Genomic DNA, 24531 nt, shown 5'->3' with positions numbered 1-24531 from the left:
AGTGTTTTTGACATCCAGATGGTTAAATTGCAAAATTAGAGTGATCAACTAATCAGTACCTCATAAATAGAATGAGGTGTGCTTCTGTTGTAATGGACACTAGAATGTTTTATATATATATATATAATTATTATATATGTACATATATACATATATATATATATATATATATATATATATATATATATATATATAATTATTATCTTTTTTTTTCCCCCAGAGTACCCCAAAGTGTGTCATTACCATCATCACCATTACTACGCAGGAATGAAAGTGAAGAGGGTTTGAAAGGCAGCAGCCATTTACGCGCTTTCAGGTAAAAGCACTAATTCTATCTATGCAAAAGAACAGCAGAAACTCAAAAAATATCTATCAAGAGATATTAATCAAAGATATAATAAAATATATACTTTTATGCATGGAATATATATAATATGTCTTATACCACAGCTATGTTAAATTCTTAAAGTCTAGAAGTTCTGGCTGTAAACTAATTGATATGGTTTATTTAAGTGTTATTTGTTATATAAAAATAATCCACTCTGTTTAGCGATGTATCATCCAATTCCTATGGTGAAACAGCCCACCATGTGTTATTCCTTCATGACCGGTCATGTTTGTTTTTAATCCCCTTGTGTTTAATTTCCCTCCCCTCCTTGGATTGGGTGGTCTTAGTTAAGAAACTAACCTTACCGGACTTACCAAAGTCAGTAATTTTATAACCAGTGTAATATTCTTTGGTTTAAGTAAGCCATAAAAATTGTCATTTATGTTTTATGTCTGTTTTTTTTTTTTTTTTATACAACAATTATTGTTGTTCTCAGATCAGCTTCGGTTACTTCCCCTCGGATTCTTGACTCAATCAGAGGTTTATTTGAGTGAGTAAACATACTTTTAATTACTTACAGACTTTTTATGTCTGTAAGTTTCATTTAATTTTTAGTTCTGTAATGTTGTATGTATGTATGTATTATTATTATTATTATTATTATTATTATTATTATGTAATTATAACAAAAGAAAATCCAGTGTACTTTAATGGAGAAACATTTGCCTAGGGTTTTAGATATATTACAGTCATATTTTTTTGATCAAATGTGTAAACCAGTGTGTTGTACCAAATAAGTCAGAGTAGGAGGATATACCTAATAATTATACTACTACTAAAAAAAAATTTGTCTTCATTATCATAATCTGTGCGTAACGCTTTTCTTTTCAGGTTAAAAACCTTACCTCATTTTATATATAAAGTTACATGATCAAATTTTTTACAATAAAGGCATATTAATGTGGCATACACCACATGTAATTTGCACTCATTTAAATTGTTGGGGCACCAGTTTTTCTTTTTCTTTTTTTAAGAAAACCACTCTTTAATAATGTCCGACCTTTGCACAAATTTACTGTCCAAAAGTAAGTGTCTGTTACCCAATAAGTGATAGTATGGAGAAGAGTGTGAAACCACATGTGTCAGTTACAAGGCCTTTGGGTACAGCATGGTCTGCCAAGAAATTCTGGTAATCAATTTAATGTGCCCTGTTTGCTGTTTAAATATATGTCCATGGCAATAAAACACTAAGCCACAGGTGGAGCTGTTTTAAGATAATAAGGCTGTAAGTGTATACGATGGCTTTAAAGGTGTTAAAAAAAAGAAAAGTGGACAGTGAATGTCAACGATTCCAAACAAAATGGAAAACAGAATAGTTATTTTTCGAATACAACAAAAAACCAGTGTATATGACCTGGTTTCTTACATACAGATCCAGCTAAAAGATAAGGCATAGGACATTGTCCAGTTTACTGTTATGTGATTGATAATCAGTGTTAATCCTATGTGTTGCTAATGATATGGCTGATCACATATGGCTATGTGTAACTCATTTATCCACAGGCTGCATTTAACATGATGCATAATTTTCGGACTTTGTGTGCGTTTGTGTATCCTTAGAAAAAAGAGGCGAGGTAATTCACTTAGCAGTTTGGAAGAAGATCTCTGTACTCCTCTTGGAGTTTGTTTAATAGCTAGAGTTCCAACCAAAGTCACTCATGCAGTGGTAAGTGTTCAAATCAGCATGGAATGCAAATTAATAGACACGGGGTTAAGGAATTGATGCTTTATTCTGTTTGTCTAACATTTTAAAATCCATACATATAATAAAATTGTAAAGTTGGTGTCTGTACGTTGAAGATATTTGTGAAAATATCTTGGGGGGGGGGGGTGTCAGATGAGTAACAGAACACATTAGGATGTTTTTTTTAATTTTTGTCTGTTTGTGCACGCATCATGTAGAAACATCTGACTGAATTTTAATGGGGTTTTCACAGATGTATTTGTCCGAGCTTGAGGAAACATATATGAAGAAAAGATATTCTAATTTGAAATTTAAATGGAAAACACCCTTATAAAATAAATCGACCTTGAAAAAAATCATTACTTTATCTCAAAATTCACCAGATGGCGCTGTATATTTGTAATACGCGTTCATAAGTGTGCAACTGCAATCTACTTAATAAACACAATCTCACCTTAATTCTGCGCACTGCAAAAATTTTGGTTCCTTCAAAATTTAACAGATAGCGTTGTACATTTTTTTAAAACGCTCTTATGAGTATGCGATTTGAGCATTGGTGGCTCAGTGGTAGGTCTCTCGTCTGCCATGTGGAAGGCCTGGGTTCGATTCCCAGCAAATGCCCAAACCCCAGCCACTGAATGCAGTGCTGGTCCAAAGTCTGGATAAAGTGGGAGGGTTGCATCAGGAAGGGCATCTGGTGTAAAACCTGCGCCACGTTTTCGTGTGCATTGAATGGTCCGCTGTGGCGACCCCTCGATTGGAGCAGCTGAAAGACTAACATCAAAATGAGTGTTCAATTTAATTCCATGCGAACAAATTTTCGGGCACATCTAGTACGTCCCTGGCTATAATCCTGGCTACACACAGATAGTGTCATATAAGAAAGCCCTGCTAGATTAAATTGTATTAATTGTTCATGAATAAGTTACTGAGATCAGGCCTGCATTCTAACTACAATCTCCAAATAATTTTTGAGGTCATGAACTCCAGGATTTATAAGGGCAGTACCAGCTTCCTTTTTCGGCTAATCTTGCACAGTTTATCTGGATTCTCATGCATGTGTCTCTGAAATAATTTCATTAAGGACCCTTATATGGTGGTTTAAATTTTGAAAGTGTTGTGAAATTTGTATATCACTGATCCTAAATTTTACCACATATTATGTAACATTTTGATCCTGTGACAAATCCACATTTGCTGAGTTTTCAGCTGTTAATGCTTGGGAAATAGCAATCTGGCACTGCCCACTCCCTCTTGTTTGACGTGTGGTATATTCTTTGATGCCTTTTTTTAAATTCAAATTTGTTCATATCAAATTAGTTTTGTTTAAGGAATATGGCATTTATGATTTGCAAGTGTTGACCTAAACCATTTCCTTTTCCCAACATTCTCCAATAGTCCAGTTGAAACAGCTAGCAAAAATCTATGCTATTTGGTATACAGTATTATATGCATAGTTTTATATACACATCCCAAATGATCAATTCGGTATTATTTCCTCTTAAAATTTCACAAGCAGTTTTCTCACCTCACTTCAGGCTAAAAGAATACTATATACAGTATGATACCTACATTTATACATACTATAAATATTACTAGTCAAGATGTGCCGAAGCATGTCATTAAGAATTTTCAGTGAAATCAACCCTTGACCACGCTACCTATTTTTCCTTACAAATTCATGATTTAGAGTTTAGTATTTTCTGTTATTATTATTATTATTATTATTATTATTATTATTTCACTGAGTCACTTAAAGTTGCCAACACTACATCACAGTTCCTAGTTTGGAAATCACATAGTTAGTAAAAAGAAATTATATGTTATTTCAATCATTAGTAGATGCACGAAGGGAGAAAATATTGTACAGACTGACAACTAAATGTTACTTTAATTTTACATGTCAGCTGGAGAAATAAAACTTGTGTTTTGTAGTATGGGTAACAAAGGCCTTTGCATTTATGCGTACAGCAGTGTTGGGGGACATTACTTTTTAAAGTAACAAATAACATTACAAAATTACTGTCAATAAAAAGTAATCTGTTACATTACAGCGTTACTTTCTGATAAAAGTAACTAGTTAGAGTACTTTTCCACTGCAGAAAATAAAAACTCCTTTGTGATTCCTCATGCATGTTGTTTTAGTCAAGACCTTTATAATTATTCTACCAATAACACTCAGTGAATGAGTAGCTTAAGTTACTTGTTTTTGGAAGTACTATTTAAATTCAGTGAATTCAGGAAAATAAAATTAAGTGATTGTGTGTCAGATTTGAAATTTTCCTGTTTGTACAGGATGCTCATGAGCTTGGAATCAATGCAGTGAGATTTAGCCCGAGGTCAAATCTGCTGGCTACAGGAGGCACAGACAGGGTAATCAAACTTTGGGACATCAGCTCAGGTACTGCACAACTACAAATGGAAATAAAAATAAAGTGATACTTTTTTTAAGTAATATATAATTATTAACTTTAAGGCTTAAACTATATGAGAAAATGATTACAATGACAATTAGTCAGATCCAGCATTATAACCATTCTTGAGAAAGATGAGTTAAAAATAATTGCAGGAAATTAGCTTATTCTCATATTAAAATATGCAAGAAATATAACCTAAAAAAGAACATATTCCTGCATTTAGTAGTTTCTGCAACATTCCTCTGTCAGCTTTAAAGTCTTTTCCTATTATTTTGGAAGACACAGAAGAAAAAACAAGGACTCCTTAATACAATACTCTTAATACAAGGATCCTCTTGCAGACCCTTTTCTTTATTTCACCCCATGGATTTTCAATAAAGGTTTAAGTTAGGGGCCTTGGATTGCCATGTAAACAGTTTATTTGTGTCCAGTGATAAATTATTGTATAAATTTAAACACATTTTGGATTATTGTCTTGCTGGAAGTTTCAGTCAAGCAAAGGTGGTCCAATTTAACCTTTATTTTTTTATTTAATTCATTAAGTCCATAGCCTATCAACTCCATTGAAGCAATCGTGCCATGTATTCTTACAAAATTTTCAGGTTTTTGGCAGATAAAATTCAGCAAAACAGCTTAGTTTCCCTGAATCATGATGGTTTTAAAAAGCAGAAATGGTAAATAATGTGAAAAGTGTTTTGGTTTTATTGATGTGAATTTTGTTTGATTTTACATCTTAATGTATGTGAACAGATTTTTAAAATGTTTTTTTTTTCAGGCTTGCTGCACTACAGAGGGACACTAGATGGGAGTAATGAGGGAATCACCAGCATTGAGTTTGACCCTACGGTATGAATACACATCATGCTATTTTAGTTTTGTTGGCACACCGTTGGAAGTGATATATCTTAAAGTAGTTGACTTTAAACATTCCCGAATAAGTATTTTATTAGCTTAAGCCTACATTTATATTTGCTTGTGTTAGGTTTAAAAAGAAAAAGAGTGTCCGAAATAAGTTTTAAGCTGAATTAAGAGAAGAAGAGTTATTGCTTATTGCGTCCGCCGCACCTTGATACACTTAGCGGTCCGGGCCCAATCGACTGGGACAGATAAACACACACACTCGGGCATGGTGTCTGAAGATCTCTGTTTATTCTCAGCAAAGAAAGCACTTTTAAAGCGGTGCCAGGTCCAGAACATCAAAAGAACTAGTCATTACATGTCAGTCATAGAGAGACCTGGAGACAGACAAGTGATAGGAAATATCTTTGCATTCTTCTGGTTAAACAAAAAGGTTTTAGTGGACAAGAGCCGTTTGGATGTATATTTGTCTGGATACAGGATATAGAATGTGTTACCACCTAAGGAGTCAGGAAGCACAGCGAGAGGGACTGTTCTCAGAGCACAGGAATCTTCTTATTAGATCATAATACCTTATAATATTAAAATACCTTACAGTTTGTATACTAACATCCTAAATCTTCTCTCTGACTTCACCAGGGCAGCCGAATTTTAGCTGGATCATATGATAACTCAGCTCTTATTTGGCGGTTGGATGACTCTGTTCCAAAGGTAACAGAGCCTCCATCCCCCCACTTTGTCTGACTGAACACTCCTGATGTACTTTACCGTTTCCCTGAATCATGCTCTGCAGGGCATCATTTACACAGAATGTATCTGCATACTATCCATGGTGTCATGTGACTCTGTACTGCTGCAAATGTAGAAAATTATCCCTTTTATACACTCACAGCACCTGCAAAGTGACAGGTGTGATAATTTATCAGGTATCTGGATAATGATTTATCCAAATATCAATAGTCTGTTTGCGACACTGACAATTGTTAAAAGCGCTTTACGAATAAAATGTAATATAAAATTAATTAGTAAAGTTTTAATTTTATCATCTGTAATACATCCTTGTTGAATTAATTATCTCTTTTCCACCTTTTGCAGTTTACATTGACAGGCCATTCTCGCAAAGTCACAGCAGCTAGGTTTAAGTGTAACCTAAGGCAGGTGGTGACTGGGAGTGCAGACAGAACTGTAAAAATCTGGGACCTGCAACGTGCTGCCTGTAAGTCTGTCAACACACATGTATAATATCAATCATGTGCAATATCAGGTATATGTTTGCTGTACACCTTGATCAGTCAGATAATTTCCTTTGCCTTTGAAATCTTCACAGTTTCTGCACATTAAGTGGCTGTCATACCAGGGAGACTGTGTGTGTGTGTGTGTGTGTGTGTGTGTGTGTGTGAGAGAGAGAGAGAGAGAGAGAGGGTCTAGGGGGCGTGGCTTGGGCCAGTTGCTGCAGCCACCCCTTCCATAGCACAATAGCTTTGGTTCTTTAATCTTTTGGAATGTCAATTTTATATGTGTACAGTTCAATCTTGGATTACGAGCATAATTCATTCCAGAAGCGTGCTTGTATATGAAAACACTCGTATATCAAAGCGAATTGCCCCATAAGAAATAATGGAAAGTCGGATGATTTTGTTTCCCAACCCAAAAATATTCATATAAAAATAATTAATAAAAAATATAAAGTAAAAATAGACCAATTTATTCTGCACCTTTGCTAATACCCCTATTTCACCTACGTGGTTTCGCGCGGTGGCTGTAAGTATGGTTCATTATGATTCAACGCGAGTTTTGGCGCTGTGAGTACGTTTCCATCTTTCCGCACGAAAAATTAAACATTTTTAATTTTTTAATTTTTTTTAAACATGCCTAATTTTTTAGCCGGTCCTCGCAGAAGCTTGTGAACCTTACAGAACTTCGCGGAACGTCAGCGGAACTTCGGCGGGTAATCGTGGTAGTTCACGGTGTCTAACACTACGTCTTACAGTGAGTCAAACTGCATAGGTGAATAAGGAGTATAATTCAATTCAATTTTATTTCTATAGCGTTTTTAGCAATGCTCAAAGCAACTTCACAAAAATAAAAAATAAAATTTTAAAAGAAAATTTATGGAAGTATGTATGTGTGAGAAAAATGTGTTTAGATAATAATGAGATAAATATATGAATGATGAATGAAACGTCTCTGATAAGACAGTGGCAAGGAAAATCTCTCTGAAATGGCAATAGGAAGAAACCTTGAGAGGAACCAGACTCAACAAGGAACCCATCTTTATGTGGGTGATAACGGATAAAAAAAATATATAGCATCATATGTGTTATGCAGCTGAAAGTTCAATATAACAGACATTCTTTAAATTAACATGAAGTCTAGTTCAGCATAGGGAGTCAGCAGACCTTTTTCTTCACGGGGCTGTTGCAGGCGGTTGTTACTAAAGAACAGTCACTACACACAGTTTCAACAGGCTAAACAGCGCACTGATACATAATGAAAATAATTACTAAACAATAATACTTTTTATTATTTTAATCACTGTATAATGAATATTCACAAATATATAACATTTTGTAGAATGTTCCCTCACTTAATGTCTTTTTTTTTAGGTATCCAGACCATTGAGGTATCATCCTACTGTAGTGATGTAGTGTGTTCAGAGTATTACACAATCAGTGGCCATTTTGACAAAAAGATACGTTTCTGGGACAGCAGGTAAGAATTTTTTAACTTTTTTATTACATTATATAAATTTTTTTTTTACACAGGTGAAATGCAAGGGAAAAAGCAAAAGGTCACAATGGTATAAAGGGCTTGGGGAAAATCGTAATGATATGTTATAGCCAACCAATCCCATACTGTTCTAGACTGATTGCAGGTAGTTCATATGACCTGTCTGACAGCAAAATGAGAAAATGTTTTGCAGTTTTAAAGCAAGAATCATTGCAAACTGATAGAGACTTTTTTATTAAAGCAGTTTTTGTACCACTTTTATACAACAGTTTTACAAACATTTATAATTAACACGTTATAATTTATTTGTTTATGTAGTCTGTTATTTTGCTCCACCAACATATCCAGCTGCAGCTAGCGGAACTTGTGTTAGTTGATAACTAACACAAGTTACAAGAAATTTCCCCCATGTGGGATGAATAAAAGTATATCTTATTTTAGCTAACAAGCAATAGTTAGTATAATTAATATAATTAAGTCCTGTTAATTACTTGCCAAGTCAGTAATTCAGCTGCTTGTTCGCCACTTTTTTTGAACACGCAAATGTTTACCTTTAATCACTACTGTCATCTAGTGGATAGGTGGGTTTATTGTTCACCTATCCACTAGATGGCAGTACTGATGCAAATGGAAAAGATTGGCACATTTTAAAAAAGCAGAAAACAAGCAGCTGAATGCGAAAAACAGAGAGCATGTGTGTCATTAGTTTTTGATACAATTATTGCAAAAGAATCCCAGCTGCATTGATTAAGACCAGAGAAAAAAGAGGAGAAAAGGGGGAAAGGGGGCTGCCCTCACCCCATCCCCCCAGAGTGCGCGCGCACACACACACACCTCAGTGGGAACGCGCACACACACACACCTCTGTGGGAACACGCACACACACACACACCCAGCGCGAGCATACACACATACAAATACAAGATAAAACATGCTTTAGAGAAAAAAAACAATGGTGCAGTTGTGGTCATGTTACTCTAGGCATCAAATCAAGAAGCGCATGCATGCCACATGATACTAAATGATACTTGGTACTCGTATATCAAGACTCGTTCGTTTATCAAGACAAAATGTATTAAAAAATTTTGCTTGTTTTGCGGAACGCTCGCAAACAGGCGTTCCACTGTAATTGTAAATATAGTTGAAAATATTGGTATATGGTAGACTTCAGTGTCTATTATTTGTACAATACACAATAAAAAGTCCATGTGATGATATAACCAGTACTCTGGCTAAATTTACCATCAGTATCTACAATGAGGATTTAAAATGTGAAATACCCTCTTTTAAAAATGCATCGTAAAGAAAAGTTGTCTGTGGATATGATTTGTTTTCAACCCAATACTTGTGATTCCTGTGTGCTGCTTCTGCATTTAAAGATTTCAAGAAATGAATGCATTATTCAGCCCACGCCTGAGACCTTGACATCTCTCATTCACTCCAAGCAGCAGTAACCTGCAGCTGCTGCCCTGCCAACTGCTCGCCTGTCGCTTAGCAACCATCAGCCCACATACTAATTGTCTCCTAGAGTCCTTAAGGGCTGATATGTGCTGTAGTATAACATTGAAAAAAAAAGGCAAATAATTGTACTGATTTTTGGTATTTGCCAAGTGTATGACTCATTTAGTTGCTTAACGTGCTGACGACGCTTAACCTGCATGCCACTCTTGTAAAAACTGATACTATTTTTGGGTTTAAGCTATGGTAATGAAATGAATAAAAGATTATTAAATAGATTATCTTGCATGAAATTATTCTGCTTAAAGGCCTAAGAGAGGCAAAGACTTAAAGTAGACTTTAAGTATATAGACTTAAACCTACTAGAATGTGTCTAAGTATTTATTGTCATATAGCCAGAGGATGCCAGGTGGTGCACGCCAGTCAGAAATGAAATAATATAATGAAATAAATATATCAGACATATTATTTTTTAATAAATAAATAAATAAAGATTTTATATTAGGCACATCAGTGTCTGCTTAGAAAAGCTGTTCAAATGTGTAGTCATGTTTGCAGTAAAGCAAGCAGAAAGCAGAGCACAGACACACTTCATGAGTAAAAAACAATGGCAAAACTGAGTTTTCTGAGAAGTTTGGGTGGGGAAATAAACGTTTATTTATCCTGCATCAAGCCCTATAAAGTCTGTGAGTCTTGTTTGCACAGATTCTGTTGAGGTTGTTAAAAGTGGAAACATTAGATACCATTACAAAATGGTTTAGATTACCATTACCCTCAGCAGTCCAAGGTAAGGGCATGGAAATTAAATGAGCTCAAAGCCCAGGTCCTCTCTCACTTACTCTCCGTTTAAGAACGAGCATATCAGTGTTCACTAAAAATACAGAGTACAGGATACAGTGGTTACAGTTAAAAGTAATGCATGTTCAGTGCATATTTAGAGATGAAACCATTTTACACTTTTTCTTTCAACATAGGTTAGTAATACATTGTGACTAGTTGAAAGTAATTAATTTCTACTAAAGCAACCTGACGGACAGAACAGAGCAGTGTTAAAATCAGATCCACTTTGCGGATGATTACTGATGCATATATATGAACTTATCTTATATGTTATCTAAAAAAATCAGTAATAACATTAAAGACACTTGCCTTATGTTGAGTACATAACTTGTGGTTGCCAAAAAAACTAAACTGTTGAGAAGTGACCTGAAAAGGTGTACTGTGGTATCTGACATTAACAGCATGTGCTTTAAATCCTGTAAGCTGCAAGGTAGTGACTCCTTGGATTGGACTGATTTGTCCAGCACATCCCATGAATGCTTGGTCAGTTGAGATCTGGTCATGTTAACTGTCATGTTCCTCAAACAGTGGAGCTGTTTAGAATTTCACAACATTTTGCAGTGTGGCAGGCAGGATAAACTTTCTGATAAAAGCCACTGTCATTAGGGAAAATGTAAAAAAAAATGCATTTCATCAGGCCACCTTCTCTATGGTCCAGTTTTGAAGCTCAAGTGACAATTGTAGGTGCTTTAGATGGTGGACAGTGTCCAGCATGGGCACTTAGACCCATACTTAGTATGGTTCAATGCATTGTGTGTTCTGACACAATTCCATCATATGCAGAATTAACATTTTTAACAAATTGTGCCACATCTGCCACTGCATACCAGGAACGCCTCAAAAGCTCTGCTGTTTTGGAGGCAATTTTACCCAGGCATCTAGCCAGCACAGTTTGGCCCTTGTCAAAGCCACACTTGCACTTCAGGACCTGACTGTTCGCTTTCTGCCTAATATATCTAACATCTTCACAGGTGCACTGTCACAAGACAATCAGTGTTATTCTGTTCACCTGTCAGTGGTTTTAAGGCTCTCACTGATCAGTGTACATATAAAAATATAATTGAAAGTAATAATTGATTAAAGTATAGTAGTCAAAGTAACATGAATTTTAAGTGCTTTATTTAATCATTTGAGTGCACTATAAATGTTTGTGATAAATTATTTTGACTGTTAAAAATCTTTTTATTGCTATAATAAATTTATAGAAATCATTAAGTGAAAACGTGTTTATGACAGTCCTGTACATGTAGCAATTGACGTGATTGTTGGACATTTGCAGTGAATGGTGTGAAATCATTTAGAGAAATGCCTTTTAAGAATGTATCATAGTTCTGTATATACATTTATTCTTTTGAGGTATACAGTAGATTTACCTATTAGGTGATCAATGTTAACTAAATGTTCTCTAGCATTCTTTTATCACTAGTTTTTCAAATTTACTACAGTAATATTAAAGCCATACAAATGATGTAATGCTGTCTGATACTGTACACTTCTTGGTTGCCATGAGTCCATATAAATTATTTTATAAATACACATTTTCTCTCACCACATAAACAAAAAAATAATAACTATAAGTAATTACTCACAGAATTTTTATGACTTTATTTCTGCATTAACCAGTAACTGGATGCACCATATTCCTACAGGACAGCAAGCTGCACACAAGAGGTTCCCTTACAGGGCAGGGTGACATCACTTGACATCTCACCCAACCACAGAGAATTATTAAGTTGCTCAAGAGATGAGAGCCTGCAGCTGGTGGATCTGAGAATGAGTAATACCAGAATGACCTTCCGGTACAGATAATTTATTAATTTATTTACAAAATATATGTCAATATGGCAAAAACATTTCACAAGGTACATTTTATAGTCTCTTTTGTTATGAACAGTTTGACAGCAAAATACGATTTTATACTTCTGCACATTATCTCATATTATTATTATAGGTGTATAACAAACCATTGTTATACAAACCATTTAATTTTGTGGGCAAAAGACATGACTTACATGCACTGCTTGAAGCATGAATTTGCTAGACTGTAAATGAAATTGTTGACAAATATATATGGATGAGTATTGAGATGTGGGGGGTTATGTGTCTCGAGGAAATTTATAAAAGAGCAGTGCGGATTTGGCAGATAAGCCTATGAGGACGCACATGTCAGTGGCAGCAAGGGAGGAAAAGAATAACATGTTATGCTTAGTGTGGAGGAAGGTCTATTTAGTGACATTATATGCTTAGTTATTTTTAATTCAGTCCATTACTGGATGCCATGGTAAAATTAAACAGTTTTATTATAGCCATACTTGGGCTTAGGACTGAGCTAAGTGGTGACGTAATGCTGCTCACTGCTTTAATGTGTTGATCAGATATTTGAAGTAAGCACAGCATTATGCATCTCAACAATCTGTTAAATATTTTTTTTATATATTGCACAACAGTTTCTTTGTGTATGGGATTTCAGTAGCAGTTTTGTTACGCCCAATCTGTTTAAAAATAAATCTTGCACTTTTTCTTTTTTCTCCTTCATGATCATCCCAGGGCAGAAGGTTTCAAATGTGGAAGTGACAGCACCAAGGCTATCTTCAGGTAGGACACATAAAGACTAAAGTAGATTTAAAATAATAACAATAAAATCCTAATAGTCATAATTATTATTAAGTTGTTTGGCAAGTTTGTTTAAATAATTGAATCTACAAAATGAATTTTTTATACGAATATGCTCCCTAATAAAAAGGGTGTTTTGCAAAAAGACAAGGGCAAGTTTTAGGATGGTCAGTTAAATGTCAGAATAAAAATGAGTTTTCAACCTAATATTTTTATTTAGTTTTAGATTGTATAAATTTAAATAATAATTGCACATTTCTAAAGGGAAAATATATTCCTATTGGATATAATTTGTACAAATATCTTTTTAAACCTTTATTATCCTTAAAATATGATCCAGTATGAATCTGTTTAGCAGCCTAGCATAAGAAGCCATGTACTGCTTAAAGAAATGCTTAAAGGCATACGTTTTTTTTCCCCATGGGTACCATAGTTTTTCTTACTGTAAACTATGTGTAATGTGCTCAGTGCGAGACAAACAAAGCAGAGGATGCAATGCAGAAATGGTAAAGGCTGAAGTTCCATTTGAGGTTCTGGTCTGTGGCTCACTCCCAGTTGAATCATACACTTAACAGTTTCTATGGCAACAGCAGGACCAGAATGCATTGAGTCATTCTAAAAGGTCTGTGTAATCTCAAACCAAAGAGGGAGGGGCTAATGGATATGGGATCAGAGCAGTCTTATATTAAACATAAATGCCCAAAATGATTCACAGATGTTTTACAAATAAATATGTCCACAATTTTTCAAAATATTTGCAGCTGTATATTTAAAACAGTCTGAAATGGAAAAAGACATTTTAATTATGTCTACAGTGAGGTATTCAGAATTTCTTTGCAGACTGGTTTTGATCGATGTAAGACTATAGGTTCCTCTCAGAACTACTGTATATCCGACACTGCCCTATATCCTCAATTTTGCATTGTCATTCAACAGACAGATGAACCAGCACAGGTTTTCTGGTTTTATTAAATCAGTGTAGCAGACAAACCTATGAACTGAGAAATACACAGAAACATTAGGCAGGCAAATGGTAAGGCAAGCAACAAAGGAGTATAAGCTAGATGATTTCGAGTCATTAACCCTGTCTAAAATGATAATTAACATATTCAGAAAAAAGACTTGGAATAATCATGGACCATGATGCTGGGGTGTATGAACATAACACTAAGAGTCTGGAATATTTAAAGGGCATAGTGTGATTTGAAACTGGTAAGTTCCAATAGCAATGACTGAAGGTCATGTGCTGAGTTTGTAATCTGAGGATTATAAAAGTTGTAGTATGCAACTTTCATAGCAATGTCTATGGCATGCATACCTAATAATGAAGTTTGCATGCAATACACATAGCTACCAAAATTGCATATTACACAGGACAGTTTTGAAATAGAAGACAGAAGTTTGAGATACACCATGATGGATGATTTTAAACTTCAGTTTGTCATGTAGATAAAGGGGTAAATGTTTAGGGTAAACTAATTTTCTTACGAATATTATAGTTAACATACACATGTACATGTACAGTAAATGTATTAATGACAACATTATCCATAGTGGTTTTGCATAAAATAATGATGTGCATTTGTTCCAGTGGTGATTTTTACAAATTTATTTTTTCCTGACTTTAGTCCAGATGGAAGTTACCTGGCAGCTGGCTCTGCTGATGGTGGTGTGTACATCTGGAACATTAGCACAGGCAACCTGGAAAGACGGCTACCAGACATGCATAGGTATCTAGAATACCATTCTTCCTTTAAAATAGTTTATTGTTTTATTAATGAGAAGGAAACTGCATTGACAGTAGATTAATTGAGGTTTTGTAATTGTTTTGATATTGGATAAAACAGCTTGCCACATGTTATTAACTCTATTTGGGTCTGATTAGACTCTGTTATGAGTATAGGGCCAACCAGCCAGCCACCCAAACATCTTACAACTTGTCAACCTGACATATCTGAGTTTCATTAAATATATTTAACATCAGTGTGTTAGCATTACAATGTTATTGCATCTTTTACTATGTTTTTCACTCTGCCTTTTACACCAATATAAGCACCAACCATATTTTCAGACAGTGTAACATGTTATTTGCATTTATTAGAAATCCATCAGAAATATTTGCATGGCTGTATTATTAGTAACATACACTGATTATGTCAAATCACTGAGATTAACAAGACTTCATTGTGTATTTCAGAACCTCAGTTAATGCAGTGGCTTGGTCAATGTCAGGCGAGTATATGGTGAGTGTTGATAAGAGCCGATGTGCCATTCTGTGGAGTGACATCTGAAACACGTTTTAAGTGGCAGTACTCACTGCAGCTGACTTATACCCAGGATCGAAAACTTCCAGACGTCTATGTTCAGCATGTGAGGGACAGCATGTTCTATACACCAAACCTGTTATTAAAAGAGCTTCAGTATTCAACTGCTTATAGAAGCAAATCACCACAAGCAGGGTAAAATAATTTTTGTCTGCCTTTAAAAAACAGTCAAGATCGATTAGATATCTTGATTTTAATTTATTACTGGTGTTGTTTTCTTTTTTTTTCCCAGATAAAGCGTGAAGCCACTTTACATTTGTTGCAATATAAAATGCAACCCTAAAACATGCCAAACATTCAAACATATTTACTTTCAAAAGGTTGAAAGCATGGTGTAAAAAAAATAAAAGTAAGAAATAAGGTAGACAGGTGGTGGCTGGTTACATTTTGAATTATTCTAATATTTTATTGTTAATATGATCTGTTTAAGTAAATAATACTATATAGTATAAAAACAGACATAGTACGGCATGTCAATGTTTTAAGGTATATGTAGGCATTGTGCAGTATAGAGATGCACCGATTTAGAATGTGTATTGTACTGCAGTGCTTCTTCAACCAGTGTTGTTGAAATTGTTGGATTTTTTTTCTAACCACATGGATTTAAAATTTCATTTGTTAAAGATTTCCAATGAAGTTTTTACAAGGGAGTGTATAAAGTTGTTTACATTCTAACCTAGTTATACTGGTTTATATACAGACTACTGGAAAAATAAATGAATTACCATTTTATTACTATTACCAAGTCCTCTTTGTTATTTTTTTTTTATTATTTTTTTCTTTTGCATTGTGCACTTCATGAGACCACTTTGCAGGGTACATCAGCCTGAGTGTCCACAAGGTTTTGCACACTGTTTTCCATTTGTGGTGCAAGGATAGGCTCCGTGGTATCCTGACTGGCATGATGATTGTGCTTTTGCTTAAATAAATAAATAAATAAATAAATAAAAAAGCATCCATTTGCTTAAACTGTATATAACTGATGCAGTCTGCCAATTTACAATCTACAAGCTCACACAGATATTTTTAAAATTAAGTTTAAGTAATGAGAGATAACTGCAAAATATGTGACTTAATAATAGCTTTATTAATCACTATTAAAGCAAATACAGGATTTTTTGGGGTTCATAAAATTAAAATTTATATATTATCTGTGCTAACAATTTTATAAAGATACAATCATAAATTACTTAAAATTAGTCATGAATTATCAATCTTTGGTAAATTAATTTTTGAAATAAACGGGTTTTATGTTGCGGTGAACCTTAGTGAATGCTTGGATTCAATTTTGCTTTTCTATCAGTGCCTGCAGTATAACAGTAAGCAGAAAAAATGTGTCTTATTTAGCACTAGTTATTAACCACTCAATACTGCTAGTACACTTCCCCCTTCATTTTGAAAGAAGAGAAAGGGAGAGAGTGCATGTGTGAGTGTGTAAGAGAGAGTGTCTGTGTATGCATGTGATAGGGAGAGAGCGGAAGGGAGTGTGGGAGGGAGATGGAGACGTAGCAAAAGCTGCAATACTGCCTCATATTGGACTTCAGACAGAAGATTCTTAAATCTCAGGATTTCTGGTGCAGGTTTTTTCCTAAGATGGTTCATTTAAGGAATGCCTAATTGAATTGCAATTGAGCAGGAAGTAGCCAAGCAGAACAGGGAATCACCTGCTTTTGCTTCCTTTGGGGAGGGGGACCTTTCTGACAGGCAAAAGCGGAGATGCTTCTATAATCAAATTCAGCTGGAGAGTGTTTAAGCCGCAGGAAACATATCTACATGACAGAGGCTGTATCATCCTGCCTGTCTGCATAACTGAATTTTCTTTTTCATCCCTTCATCTATTTCTTCATTTCTTTGCTTTATTTTCTGCAAGTTAAAAACAGAACACTCAAATTATCATCATGGGTGATAAAGGCACGAGGTAAGAAAGGGATTTTATTACAATAAATGTGGCAAGGGAAACCAAAAATGTGGCAGAGTGTTACATCTCTGTTCTAGGCTATCACCTATTTCTATTTATTTATATACCTTTATTGATATTTAATCTTTGTTATTAAAGTATTTTTATCTAGAGCTGATTTAAGAAGATAAGAAACTGTGTATGATTTTTAAAAAAATAATAATTTACAGCAAAGATGGTTAGGAAAACTCCTAATATACCTGCCAAAATCCTTCAGAATCATTAGTTCTTAAATGATATAATTTTCTCTGCAGTATACATAACAACGCAGACCACCCTTTTCCTTTTGTCTATTTTGTTTTTATTTACAGTTTTAGGTCTATGAAGGTTTTATATTTCCGTCAGTTTGTTAGGCTGCATTTTGACACAGCTGGTCACTACATGACTGTTGACATTTCACACCTAGCATGGTACTATTTTGGCTGAGTTTAAAATTACTTAAGCCTCTCCGAAGAGGAAGTAAGCTATATACCATATATGTGCTCTCAGCAGGATAATGAGGTAATTATCCTCTTACAGTAATAGCAAAGCTCTCTGCCATTACTGTATAGTACACAGTAAAATATCAGCAACAGCTGGAGACAAATCCTCCAGTGACCTGTGATGGATCCTTCCATTAGAAATCCATTTGGCTGTTAAATGTCTCTCCGAATACAAATACACAATGGCAAGGGATTGTAATATGTAATATCCTACAGGCATATTTTAATTAAAAATCCAAAGATTCAGTTGTTAGGTACACGTACATGTACCAGTGTTATTGTGGAGAGGTATGAATTGTTTGCATAGCGGGGGATTGCATCTCTCCCCTTGCCCAAATGCTTAGAAATCCCCTTAACCCCTTTTAATGCTCACTTTTGCTAATTCACACTGAACATACTGATCTGGTGAAAAGCTGCTTCAGTGTGTGCTTTTAAGATGCATAACGGAATTCCAGAATTATCTTTGTACTTGGGTATTTTTTTCAAATATTTATCCTTTACTTAAGTATACTCATTTTGGAAGACTCTTTACTTTAACTTACTTACATATAAAAAAATATTATACTTTTTTTTAAAATATACGTTCCAAAATATTATACGTTCTACTTGACCGCATGTGATATCTACATATGACATCAGTTCCCTCTTACTTTTGAGTGGGAAGAATTTGGCATATAAAAATGCAAGTAATTTTCTTTTGGAAACTGTTAGAGAAATAGCAATATTGTTTGTCCTTCCACTCTGACATTGACCAAACTGTAACCAGCACTTTCACTGCCAGCACTGATGACACCCCATGGTTGTTTTTAGATCAAATGTCAAATTTAGACCACCCGATTGTGGTTTCATGACACCCTCATTATGATCCCAAACACAAACCCTTATGCAATCGCTCTATGATATACTGTTATCATGATTTTAATATATATATATATATATATATATATATATATATATATATATATATATATATATATATATTAGTGGTGGTCATAGATTAATTTTTTTAATCTAGATTAATCTCACTGTAATTTTGGAATTAATCTAGATTAATCTAGATTAAAATGGCTCATTTGAAGTCTGCCGAAGACATATATGTGTGCTACCCAAATAATGACAAAAAGTAAGTCTTTGAGAAGGTTTGCATCACAAACTGTTCAAGCTGTTCTACTATGGTAATTGGTGATGAAAATAAATTATGTTCAATAAGATGTACTTGTGTTTACTAACTGTTTATTCAGTTAAACATGAGTTTTGAACTGTAGGCGTACATAAGAGGTCGTGATGAACTGTTTACAGTCAGTAGCTTTGTGTCAATCAGTCCAAGCACTATTTTTGCTTCTTCCACCAGTCACTCATGCAGACCAGCTTGTTCACATTTTCTGGTGACAAACTAGATCTCCTCTTCTGCACAATATGGTCTGCTAAAGAAAAAAGTCTCTCGCATGGGACAGTTGTGGCAGGAGTCCCCAAATATTTACGAGCAATGTGGGCCATCTTACCATAGACAGCAGTGTGCTCCGACCACCACTTCAGTGGACACTGATCTAGACTAGCACTGGGCTCTACCTTGTACCTCTCCACAGTATTGTCTTCTTGTGTCTCCCCATCTGATTCTGAGTCTGATCCTATCAGTAGCAGGGCTGTTTTTTTCTTGGGTGGCTCAGGGTTCTCCTCCCCGAGTGGCTGCAGACACACACACACACAGACAGACAGACAGACAGAAACAGAGCAATAAATAATTCATGACTGATTAATTTAACTCAGATTTTTAAAGTTCTTAATTACATTACATTTAAGGGCACGTGTTTCTTAAATACAAAGTGACATTTAAAAAAACTTGACAATTATGACAATTCATTATGACAACTTATGACAATTCATAAACACACTATCTTTGTAGACCATACCTGCATGGCTCCAGCAGTTTCTCTAGCTTTGCCAACTTCTCATTTTCAGCATTTGTTGGGAGGGCCAGATTGTGCTTCTGCTGAGACAGCGTTGTGTGCAGTGCGTCTTTGTTGCGCCTCACGCGCATGATCATCTCAAGGGTGAAATTCCACCGTGTTGGAACATCTTGCACGAGTGGCTCCTGAACTTGTCCAAGGGAGGCTTTCTGGACATTTAGCTCGTCTGAGTTGGCTGGACTGTGTTTGAAATGTCCGACCACTTTACGGCACTTGGCCAGTGCACCATCAAAACCACCTTCCCGAAGTGACATTACAATAGCTCTCTGTACAACATGCGCAACACAGGGCAAATGCTCGAATGGCAGTATCCTCCCTGCTGCCACCATATTAGGAGCGCTGTCCGTTCCAATAGTGCTGATTTGTCAGCTATCCCTCAATGATTAGCGACGTCGAGAAACTGCCTGGCACACTCTTCTGCAAAGTGACGCTCCTCTGTTTTCATCACTCCTAACCGACAGACAAAGTAGATCAGAATAAGTTCACTACTAGTAGTAAACATCAAGCAAACATAATGTGGTGGTAATTCGTGGTGTCATGGTAATTAATATACTAAGTAATTAAATTAAATTATATTATTTAAAATTACATAACGTAGCCTACCTAAAGCGAAGGAGTGAAGTTCCCAGCTGGCATCAATGAGGTGTACAGTAACGCCGAGGTAGTTATTGCTGTTGACAGATGTCCAGTGGTCCCCAGTCAGTGCTACACACCTCGCCTCTACCATATTCTCGTCTTTTGCGGCTTTCTCTGCGGCATGCTGGTCATGTATTCTCCTCATGATAGTTCGCCTCGCAGGTAGTTTGTAAGATGGGTCACCTGTTGCCGCCTGGAGAACAAGCTCGAGCCCATCATCTTCAACCACGCTGATGGGCCGGCAGCTGGTGGCAATCCACTGAGCGAGGAGATTAGTTAGCTTGGCTGATAGAGCTGTGCTGACGGGCTTGCCTCGGTTGCACTCAAACATAGTAGTTTGACGATGACTCTTCCCCTGCTTTAGTGCTTGGCCCGACATCTTCCGCATTAGATAAGGGATGCTTTGCGTTTAGGTGGTACTTGAGACTAAAAGAACTCGTACAGTAAACTAATTCCGCATTGCACAAGGTGCAAACAACCTTAGTCTTGTCGAGGTTTCCATTGGGAACTTCTTAAAAATAAATTTTCCCTGAAGCAAAACCTAAGGCTTCATAGCTGCATCCATGTTAGCACGTCACGTTTGATGATGTAATTCACAGTAGGCATACACACAGGTTCGAAGACTCGTTCTTGCCCCCTACAGTGCAATTCGGCTAGGTATACATCCGCGCTAAAATATCAAGGTAAAAGTCATCATAGCTTGGGTAGTATAGACGCAGCTCCCAACCCAACTTTGTGAATACAAAGTTTTACTTTGTGAAACTTTCATCTGTCCTCATCCTCCTGGACCTGTCAGCTGCATTTGACACCGTGAACCACAAGATTCTATTATCTATTCTTACAAGCCTTGGAATTTGTGGAACAGCGTGGCAATGGTTTGCTTCTTACCTTAAAGATAGGTCATATGAGGTAACATGGAGGGGATCTACATCTGCCCCACGTAGACTCTCTACTGGTGTCCCGCAGGGCTCAGTACTTGGTCCTCTTCTGTTCTCCCTCTATACCCGGTCTCTTGGTAAGGTCATATCATCGCATGGATTCTCATACCACTGTTATGCAGACGACACCCAACTTGTCCTCTCCTTTCCTCCCTCTGACACTCAGGTTTCCACCCGGATCTCAGCATGTCTGGCAGACATCTCATTTTGGATGGCTGCTCATCAGCTGAAGCTCAATCTCAGTAAAACCGAACTGTTGTTTATCCCTTGTGACTCATCTCCAGGTCAAGACCTTGTGATATCCATGGACAACAACCAAATCACTCCCTCAACCACCGCCCGCAATCTTGGGGTAACCGTGGACAATCATCTGTCATTTTCCCCACACATCGCTAACCTTACTCGCTCTTGTCGATTTCTTCTTTACAATATCAGAAGAATTCGCCCATTTCTTTCTTCACAGGCTACTCAGGTGCTTGTTCAGTCCCTTGTTATTTCAAGACTGGACTACTGCAACTCACTCCTGGCAGGCCTGCCTCTGTCCACGATTCGTCCTCTGCAACTGATCCAGAATGCAGCAGCACGACTCGTTTTTAACCTTCCCAAGTTCTCCCACACCACCCCACTCCTCCGCTCCCTGCACTGGCTTCCTGTAGCTGCCCGCATCAAATTCAAAACACTGATGCTTGCCTACAAAGCCAAAAATGGCCCAGCACCCACTTACCTCTCTGCGCTAATTACACCACGCACTGCACCACGTTGCCTCCGATCCTCCAGCACTGCTCGCCTCATCCCACCATCCCTCAGGGATCGAGGGCGGCATTCATCCAGGCTCTTTTCTGTTCTGGCACCTAGATGGTGGAATGAACTTCCTCTAGATGTCTGTACATCAGAGACTTTGACTATCTTTAAACGACGACTCAAGACGCATCTGTTTCTCCAGTACTTGGACTAACCCCCCTCCCCCCGAAAAAAAAAAATAAAATAAAAAAATCAGTTGTGTTGGACTAATGGTACTTAGTTATTAACCTAGTTAACCCAGTGTAAGTATGTATCCAATGTTGTAAACATTAAAGCACTTTTTGTAAGTCGCTCTGGATAAGAGCGTCTGCCAAATGCCTAAATGTAAATGTAAATGTGAATAGATTAACGGCGATATTTTTTTTATTGCCCGATAAGAGTCTCACGTTAACGCAGCACGTTAACGCCGATAACCACTAATATATATATATATATATATATAAAAGCGTCTCCAGAGTGCGTGTACAAAAAAAACATGAAACAAATACACTCCGTTCTTTTTTTTCTTTTTTTTCTTTTTTTTCTTTTAACACCTTTCTATTGACCAGGGCCTATCAAATAGCCAATTTGATTTTCGCACTTATGTGACCTCATATGAGGGAAATCCTATCATAGCTTGCTGCTCAACTCTTCTTACCTTTGCTGTTTTCTGGTCAGAAGTGGCTTAGCAGTAACTCATTTGCATTGACCCTGATATAATTTATTTGAAATAGAGGGAGTTGGAGGTATACAAAAATGCATTATATGAGAGATATTTCAGCTAGACCACTAATAGACACAAAACAGGATAAACATTGTGGCATTTAAAAAGAAATTGTAAACAACAGTGATAAGCTTGTGTTGTAGCTGCCCTATTATCGTTTTTAATGGTGCCTTCACACTATGGGCCAAAGCACAGCTTCCGGTACACTTGACACCAAAGTTTGGTACATATGAACACTGTATTGTGCCGGGGCAAGAATCAGAATATTGTGCTTGAGTCCATGTGAAAATTTGGTCTTAGAAACCATATGGTGTGGTGTACAGTATATGTCAAGCTTTTAAATTGTTCTAAATTTCTGTACCATGAATGTGGACATACTTTGGTCTATTCAATTTAAAAAAAAAAAAAATCATGCCCCTTTGAAAATCACAGCTTATTTTCCACACATATGACTGTTTCTAGTTATGGAAGTAACTATTCCCAAATTGAACTACATTCAGTTTAATGTATTTCTTTTTAAATGAATGGGCATAAATGACAAGCACATTACAGTGCCAGTACTCTAAAAAACAAATGAGTGTGCTAGGCATGTGGAAGAAATGGTCCTGCACAATGTCCAAACCATTGATTATGGAAATGGATCCATATTTTTAAAAATAATCATCAGGGTGAAATGAGCTCCTTCAGGTAAACACAATTTTTAAAATTAAACTGTACTGTCTAGCTAATTTGTTCCATTTTCAGCATGCATTTATGATGAGAATAACCCAAACAAGTAGTAAGGATTAAAATTCACTTTTCTGCAGCATAACAGAAAAAGAATTCCCATTGTAAAAAGTCTGTATAGTCAGTCTGAACAGGCCAGAGATAAATGTACTAATGGGACAACATGAACCCATTATATTTGTTATACTGTATGACTGGGCAAATCACTTATATCTAACTCCAAGCCATGGTCTCACCTTTACCAGGCTACACCTGCATCACTTTTTGTTGGTGTTGAACCCTGAGCAATAACATTGGCTTCATGCTACAATGCTTGTGTAAGAATCAACTTTTTCTGTGTTGTGACAATTAGGAATTTGGTTTATAAATGCAACATTTTTACTCACTGTGTTTCTAAACTTTTGGAATTGTCTTACTATTTGCATTTACAGTATGAGCTTGAGAAAGTCAAGATGTATTGGGAGACAGATATCTGAGAATTACAGGCAACTATTGCTGTTGTTATATGATGTAATATTCAGTGTGAAAGTTCATCTGTACTAATTAAATGATGGCTCCCAAAATAGAAAAAAAAAGTGGTTGCTTATGACAAACATCTTCTATGGAAAAAATCTAATATGATGCTTAATATTTAATTCGCCATTACAAGACCAATAATATATTTTTTTATGGCAACAACATACAATTAACTATGTAATAGGTTATTACATTTTGCTGAAGCCAACATCATTTCACTGCACATTGTGAAATAAGTTTTTACAATTTTTGAAAAGTGCAAATCCATCTTTCAGAAGGACTAGGTGACACACAGATTAAGTCCTGTTTACAACTGTATACAAATCCAGTGTTATAGTCCCTTTTAACCATATGCTTACAGTATAAAGCATAAAGGTAAGGTCAATTATTTCAAAACACAGAAAAAATACTGTTTATTACAATGAAGAGTGAAAATTTGGCCAATGATGATTAGAGGAAAGTGAAATCAAACACTAATTAGAGGAATTACTGC

General features: G+C 36.0%; 2 protein-coding genes across 4 annotated transcripts in view; both read left to right on the top strand.

Annotated features, from left to right (window-relative positions):
- LOC128533180 (protein Atg16l2) overlaps positions 1-16036 on the top strand; it is a 29613-nt gene extending 13577 nt beyond the window's left edge. Inside the window, exons 7-18 of one of the 2 annotated variants that reach the window (XR_008361344.1) lie at positions 221-316; positions 825-878; positions 1949-2054; positions 4368-4473; positions 5265-5335; positions 5987-6058; positions 6443-6563; positions 7954-8059; positions 12025-12174; positions 12928-12970; positions 14617-14718; positions 15186-15247. Coding sequence is in view for 1 of the 2 variants with exons in the window: in XM_053507433.1 (XP_053363408.1) it covers positions 221-316; positions 825-878; positions 1949-2054; positions 4368-4473; positions 5265-5335; positions 5987-6058; positions 6443-6563; positions 7954-8059; positions 12025-12174; positions 12923-12970; positions 14617-14718; positions 15186-15279 (1126 nt within the window). In the remaining variant the exon portion in view is untranslated. Of the gene's footprint in view, positions 1-220; positions 317-824; positions 879-1948; positions 2055-4367; positions 4474-5264; positions 5336-5986; positions 6059-6442; positions 6564-7953; positions 8060-12024; positions 12175-12922; positions 12971-14616; positions 14719-15185 lie in introns of both variants that reach the window. The other variant, XM_053507433.1, reaches the window with a different exon arrangement.
- An 807-nt stretch (positions 16037-16843) lies between these two features.
- Positions 16844-24531, top strand: part of arrb1 (arrestin, beta 1) — a 38239-nt gene continuing 30551 nt past the window's right edge. For both annotated transcript variants that reach the window (XM_053507839.1, XM_053507838.1), the window contains exon 1: positions 16844-17230. In XM_053507839.1, coding sequence (XP_053363814.1) covers positions 17211-17230 — 20 coding nt within the window. In that variant the 5' untranslated portion in view covers positions 16844-17210. The remainder of the gene's footprint in view (positions 17231-24531) is intronic.

The sequence above is a fragment of the Clarias gariepinus genome, chromosome 11 (genome assembly GCF_024256425.1).
Source record: "Clarias gariepinus isolate MV-2021 ecotype Netherlands chromosome 11, CGAR_prim_01v2, whole genome shotgun sequence".
Taxonomy (NCBI): Eukaryota; Metazoa; Chordata; class Actinopteri; order Siluriformes; family Clariidae; genus Clarias; species Clarias gariepinus.
This window is presented reverse-complemented; position numbering and strand designations above follow the sequence as displayed.